Source organism: Anomaloglossus baeobatrachus, chromosome 6 (genome assembly GCF_048569485.1).
Source record: "Anomaloglossus baeobatrachus isolate aAnoBae1 chromosome 6, aAnoBae1.hap1, whole genome shotgun sequence".
Taxonomy (NCBI): domain Eukaryota; kingdom Metazoa; phylum Chordata; class Amphibia; order Anura; family Aromobatidae; genus Anomaloglossus; species Anomaloglossus baeobatrachus.
Window position 1 is genome coordinate 551,347,155 of NC_134358.1, and position 7,500 is coordinate 551,354,654.

At 43.9% G+C, this 7,500-nt stretch overlaps 1 protein-coding gene across 1 annotated transcript in view; it reads right to left on the reverse strand.

Annotated features, from left to right (window-relative positions):
* Window positions 1-7,500, reverse strand: part of LOC142244604 (serum paraoxonase/arylesterase 2-like) — a 29,195-nt gene that overhangs the window by 8,615 nt on the left and 13,080 nt on the right. Inside the window, exons 5-6 of the mRNA XM_075316860.1 lie at window positions 5,444-5,570; window positions 3,971-4,171 (exon numbers count right to left, since the gene is read on the reverse strand). Coding sequence (XP_075172975.1) covers window positions 3,971-4,171; window positions 5,444-5,570 — 328 coding nt within the window. The remainder of the gene's footprint in view (window positions 1-3,970; window positions 4,172-5,443; window positions 5,571-7,500) is intronic.

A 7,500-nucleotide genomic window follows, 5' to 3' on the forward strand; every position in this document is an offset into this window, starting at 1 on the left:
TTATATACACAAATATTATGCAGAATCAATATATTTTTATTATTGAATAGAGAGCACACAGTGCATGAAGTGAGTTTTAAAAACATGCATGCATACATACAACAGGACAGTGTTGGATCTATTTCACATAAATTGATCTAGAATGGCGCTGGTCATATTGGTTTGGAACGGCTCATGGTTTTCAGCAGTTATCAGGGGTTATAGTCAGTGACTGTCGGTGCACAGCAAAACAGTACATGAACACGAAGGCTATGTGCGCACTAGAAAAAGGATTTTTCTTAAGAAAATTTCTTGAGTGAAGGATTAGCGCACCTGCGTTTTTATCGTGATTTGGTGCGTTTTTGGTGCGTTTTTACCGCCGGTTGCTCCCTGCGTTATTGTGCCATTATATATGGCAAATAACGCAGTTAGCTGCAGAAAAGAAGTGACTGCTCATTCTTTTTCTTAAGAAAATCTACTGAAAGAATTTTCTTAAGAAAAAAAACGCAGTGTGCGCACAGCTAATTTTTTTTGCCATAGGTTTGGCTGGGGAATGTCTGCAGAAAGGTTACAAGAATTTCTCAAGAAATTTCTGCAGCAAAAACGCACCAAAAACGCAGGTAAAAAAAGCAGTGTGTGAACATAGCCTTAAAAAGGTCTTCAAAAATTAATTTCAATAAGGAAAATTCCTCAGCATAATACGCTTATACATGTAAAGACCGTCTTTAAAGTCACGTATTTAATGAATTGATCTATTCAATAATAAAAATAAAAAAGGTGCAGGGCAGTGTGCTGAGGATCTGATGGCTACAGCTGGTATGTAACTTCTCCAGGGATTTGTACTAACACACTTAGGTATATCTGCATTGACGCTAGTGTTGCATTACCTATGGTGCATGCGATAATTGCTACTGTGCTTTATAGTGTGATACACTGTCTTTATCAATAGCATTGGCTACTGCATATAATTGTTTTCTGTACTGTTTTCAACGCTAGCATTGTATGTTCAATTTCCTAGTTGTTCCCTTTAAATTCATGAAGCGTAATTGTATGAACTGATCTATAGAAAGTGCACACTATCTTATTGCAAGATATAGATCAATTCATTAAATAAGTGACTTTAAAAGACGGTCTTTACATGTATAAGCATATTATGCTGAGGAATTTTTCTTATTCATATCTATTTTCATTGACCCTTAAATGTGTATGTATGGCTCTGCTGTGCACCCGTAGTCAACATTGATTATAACCCCAGACAGTTGCTGGAAACCAGGAGCTGTTTCAAAGAAATATGACCAGTGTCACTATAGATTAATGTGACACAATCTGTGCATATTTTCATGTTAGCATTATATATCCATCTCTCTGGGTTGCACCCTTTAAATGTATTAAGGGTACCTGTATGAGCGGACCTACATGAAATATGAAAAGCATACAATGCTGAGGAATTTTCCTTATTGATATTAATTTTTGAAGACCTTGTAGGCTATGTGCCCACGGGACTCTGTATGTGCGGATTTTTCTGCATCAAAATCCGCAGCTTTCCCCCGGAATCCGCACCTTTTCATAGGTGCGGATTTTGCGATTTTTTTTTAATTCAATTGAATAGGCAAAATCTGCACGAAAATCCGCAACAATAAGGCTATGTGCCCACGGTGACATTGTCCTGCGGATATATCCGCAAGACATTCCGCAGGTGCTGCAAGAAATCCGCAACAGAACTTTCTCTGTGTCAATGCTGCGGATATACAGCGGAATGTCGTGCGGATATGCTGCGGGCATTCTGCATTGAGGATACAGTACCATGGCTTCGGCACTGCATCCTCAATGCAGTACAATTGCTGCAGTGATCGGGTGTTCATACTTCTCTCCATCATGCAGCACCTCGCTTTCCGGCGGCCGGGTCCCTGTCAGGCAGTGTCTGGTTTCACTGTGCTGGAGGTGGGCGGGCCTGATCTAGCTCCGGCTGTCACATGACCGGAGCTCGTGCAGGCCCCGCCCACCTCTTCCTTCCTGTACTTGGCTGGATCCACCGTGCTGCTGCCGCTGCCGCTACACCGGACGGAGAAAGTGACTCGGGTCTTTATCAAGGCAGGTAAGTATATGGGACCCTGCGGAGAAATCCGCAGCAACATGCTGCAGATTTTTCCGCACGAAAATCCGCACGATTTCCGCAGCGGAAAAATCCGCAGCGTGGGCACAGCATTTCCCAAATGCGATAGAAATGGCTGGGGAGTAGCTGTGCTGCAGATTTCTGGAAAATCCGCGGCTTTTCCGCGAGAAATCCGCGGCAAAATCCGCGCATTTTCCGCAGCGTGGGCACATAGCCTAAGTGTTCATGTACTGTTTTGCTGTGCACAGACAGTCAACACTGACTATAACCCCTGATAACTGCTGAAAACCATGAGCCGTTCCAAACCAATATGACCAGCGCCATTATAGATCAATTTATGTGAAATAGATCCAACACTGTCCTGTTGTATGCATGCATGCATGTTTTTAAAACTCACTTCATGCACTGTGTGCTCTCTATTCAATAATAAAAATATATTGATTCTGCATAATATTTGTGTATATAATTCATTAGACTGCATGATTGAAGGCTAGTGGTCATTTATAGGATTATAGTTATACTTATCAAGTTTCCCGCGTGGCTGTTACACTACTTTCAGGATCGCACATTACCCTCATAAGCATTCACTGCTTCTTCCATTCATCGGCAGTTCCAGCGTCTGATGGGTCGCAGTGAATATGCATGAAGGATAATGAGCAGCATCGGAAGTAGTGTTACAGCCGTGCGGGAGACTTGATAAGTATAACGATAATAATAATAATTGTATTCATTTATATAGCGCTATTAATTCCACAGCACTTTACATACATTGGCAACACTGTCCCCATTGGGGCTCATAATCTAGAGTCCCTATCTGTATGTCTTTGGAGTGTGGGAGGAAACCGGAGTACCCGGAGGAAACCCACGCAAACACGGGGAGAGCATACAAACTCCCTGCAGATGGTGTCCTTGGTGGGATTTGAACCCAGGACCCTAGCGCTGCAAGACTGCAGTGCTAACCACTGAGCCACCACAAGACTGCAGTGCTAACCACTGAGCCACCGTGCCGCCCAACGATCCTGCTCTAATCCCCCTATCTCTTCTACCACCATTTTAAAGCACAATATTTGGATTCCCATAGACTTATATGGGGATTGGCGTCAGGCCAGATATCCAGAATTAATTTCAGTCCCGAACAGTTTTTTCATTTTTTTTTTTTTTTTTAAATCCGGTTGGACCCATCGACTTTGGATGTCTGCGGGTTCTCCTATCACTAGAAGAGAGGCCTTTAGTTGCTTAGATATTACCTTGGGTTCCTTTGTGAACTCGTAGACCATTATACGCCTTACTCTTGCAGTGATATTTGTTTTCCCACTAGTAAAAGAGGGTAATAATTGTCTTGAATTTCCTCCACTTTGAACCTTTTAGAGTTGGTTTTGTAACCTTTTCCAGCCTGATGAGCACAAATATCTTCTAAAAAGGTCCTCAGAGATCTCCTTTGTTCCCTGCCATGCTTCCATACACATGTTGACGTGAAGATCAGGCTTTAATAAATCCCAAACTGGTGGCCCACTCACACCTGATTGTCATCCCATTGACTGAAGACACCAGATTAATTTCACCTTGTTCCATTACCTCCTAGGCCTAATGGTTCACATACTTCTGCCAATCACAGGTGATATATTATCAATATCCCCTAATATTTTTCTTCATTTTTGTTTGATTTGGTTCTCTTGATCTACTTTTATGACTTGAAATAACGTCTAAATAAAGTCTCATGCATTTTTGATACAGAATGATGCAGAAATATGGAAAATTCTGAAGGGTTCAACAACTTTCAAACCTCAATATATGAGGGTGTTCTCACGTACACATCCAGACTGCTAATATAGGGGGCGCTATAGACAAATTGTTCATTTGCAGTAATCCGGAGCATACTTTTGGTCAGATGACATGGCGATCCCATTGGCGCTGTAGAATCCAGCAGCGACCTCTCGGACCTCTCCGGGACTGTAATACACCACGTTAGACCAGGTCAATCCGAACACCAGTTCCACAGTTCTCATGATGGAGTTCCAGAAGTAATAATCATTAGTGGCATAAAAGCTCTCTGGTCCAACTGCAACAATGTTATTGACGCTGGAAGACATAAAATAAAAAAAGTGCATCAGTCTGGACTATCTCAGCTCTGCTACAACTATAGACAGCTGTTTTGTCCCCTATTTAACCCCATCTGTGCACCCTAATAGTCTATCATCATCAAGATGCGTGTACTTGGTGCTGACACCACTCCATATGGGGCAGATGGCGGCTGTGTTATACCACCGGCATCTGCCTCCAACAGCAGTGATCTGAGCCTGAGCTGCTACTTTTTCACCACTTAAATGCCGCTGTCAATCACTGCGTTGAGAAGAATATGTACTATACTGTGATGGTGTGGGTTGTGTATAATTTTGTGTAGGTTCGTATCGTAGGCGGTTCTCTGTCCATTCTATGTATTATTTGTCCTGTCTGCAGGTTTATAACCCCCTGCAGTGCTTCTGTCCCTAGGTGTGGGGAGGAAGGCGGGCCTGGAACCCACCAAACTCTCTGCTTAGGCCGGATTCACATCAGCGTTATTTTGCCGGAAAGCCGGATCCGGCACAAATGCGGTACAGTTCAATGGAATTGCGGCAAGATAAGATCACATGCGGCCGCATGTGAATTTATCTTGCTGCGATTTAACTGAACTGTTTTAAACTGTAAGGCATTTGTGCTGGATCCGGCTTTCCGGCAAAATAACACTGATGTGAGAGCAGCCTTACCTGGGGGATTATTAGTCTGGAGAAGGACAAGAGACAAGCAGGAAGATTCATCCTTTGGGGGAGAAGCTGCGGCTACAGGCAGCACCCCAGAGAGCCGTTGAGAATCCCCGAATCCCCTGGAAAAGGACTGCTGGAGGATTGTGACTGATCCCCAGGACATTTATTCCATTACTGGATTATTTTACCCTCTGTGTTGTGGATTATTTTATGGATCTTCTGCTTTCCTTGGATTAAAGGATTGTTGGATTATTCAATCATCTCTCGCTCTACTGATTGTGTGATATCGGAGAAGGACCCAGTTACATATACAGTTAATGAACAGTGAACCACATATTGAAAAACAATCAAAATTACAATTTGTCTTGCAAAAATCAAGTCCTAATTTGGTGATGTGGGCAGAAAAAGATAACATCTATGACTATTGGAAACAGTGAAAAGAAACAAAGGCGCAAAAGTGAAATATGGCCCCTTCTATCTCACGGAGGGGGTCCGGGCTCTGGAATGCTAACAGTAATAACATGGCAGATTCTTTGGTTTACTCCTCTCGGGTTTTATATCCAGAAAACATTTTTTTCCCTCTAATTAGGATGTATGTTTTCTCCCGTACTTGGGCAGCGCTGAGTGTTTAATGGTTTTCTGGTGTACAAGAACATTTTCCTCCTCCGCAAACTTGAAGATCTCCACAGTAGACTTGTAATGGGGGTGATTCACCACCAAGAGGTAGACCGAGTCATCTGAAAATAGAGGGGACGATTAAGAGACCTCAAAAAGTAACAATCGAAAAATACACCTCACAAGTAAGGCTGAATATTTAGGCGCTGCCACACAATACCAAATAACTAACTCCACTGTAAAATACCCATAATATAATTCAGAGCCAATGTAATACCGCTATAGTATGTCTAAATAATACCACCATACAGTATCCAAATAATACTTACATGTAGTGCGGACATAACACGGCCATACCATATACAAACACCCACAACATACCATTAATCAGTGGCTAAATATTTTTGGTATTCCTAGTAAAACCTCTTTTTGTAGCCTTCATTGGGAGACACAGGAACCATGGGTTAATAATATGATGACACCTGGAGGCTGCCACTAAGAATACATCTTAGGGAGGGTAAAAAGCGGACTCCTCCCCACCAGATTATTGGTACGCACGGTAAAATCTCTTTCTAGTGGCGGTCATTGCGGGACACAGCACCCGCCCTTGCCCGGGAGGAATGGAGGAGGGAAGGTTGGTCTTGGTTTTGCTCCTCTTCCTGCTTTTGCACTTATATAGGCCGGTGGTGAGGCGTCAGCTTGTTTTTTTTCTAAGATGTATTCTTATTAGTGTTAGTCTCTAAGTGCTGTATCGGAGTCATCCCTATCACTAATTACGCAGGTGTTCCGGTGCTTGGCTGCGATGATGCCCCTGCGTGTTCCTCTTTGCCGCTCGGTAGGAAACCTACGCCGTTACCGCCTTGGCTGTCTGCTTGGCTCTTGTTGTGCAGTTCCCTGCTCTCCTGCACAGCCACCCACGCGAGTTTCGCCGCACATGTGTAGTGTGGTACCCGGTGCTGCCCGCAAGTGTTTCGGCGCACCTGTGTGGGTTTCGCTGGTCACTAGCCTATGCTGCACGTGAACTGCCCATCTTTTTCAGGGGCAGTGCGTCTTGAAAAGGTGTCCCCAGCATATCGCTGAGAGGCACCAGTTATTTAAGGCTCCCTCCCCTGTTGGGAGGTGCCTGAGCAACTCATTAGGATCCTAACCTAGTTCTGTCATGTTGGTTCAGTCTGTTGCTCCAGCCTGCCTGTAATCAGTTCTGTGCCTGCTGTGTTCCTGAACCCAGTTGGTGTCCCAATGTTAGTCCTGTGTGTTCCTGGTCTTTCCAGCCTGTATAACAGTATCGCTTCTGCCCGAGTTCCTGGTCCATCCAGTCCATGTTCCAGTTTCTATCCTGATTGCGTCCGTGCACACGGCCGGCCCCGGACCCGTGCACACTTCCAGACAATGGTTTCTCTCCGTCCTGTTACTCTATATCAGCTGGCCTGCTGTTACCCAGCTCTGCTCTGCTACTATAGACCCAGGGACTGCCCTGGGTGGGTCCACTCCTGCTTACAAGTGGCAGCATATTAACCCATGGTTCCTGTGTCCCCCAATGAAGCGGCCGATACATAATACTATCAGAATACAGGCATGTAGTGATGACATAACACTGCCATGCTATGCCAAATAATCATTCTGTACAACACCCACAACATACTACCATTTAGTGCCTAAATAATACTGCCGTAGAACGCCTGGATAATACCACCATAGTGTCCAAATAATACTTATATCTAGTGCTCACATATCACTGCTATACCAAAGGTGGACAATCCCTTTAAGGATCACCAGCAGTACATCTGAGCCCATGGTTTGCAGAGTGTTGGCCGGAGCTAATGTCAATAACACCTGTGGGTTTACAGCTAATAACTCGCCGCGCTGTTTATTTTGCTTTATCCTCCGGCTCTATGAAGGATTTTGTTGTTTTTATGAAGGGAACAGGCTTTACACGTTCCACAACAATACCAGCCGACAGTGTGAAATGGAGGTCAAACATGTCATAAAGGGCGAGGAAGAACACCGGATGTGCACATGCCAGTTTACAGTTTATATACAGGACTTTATATT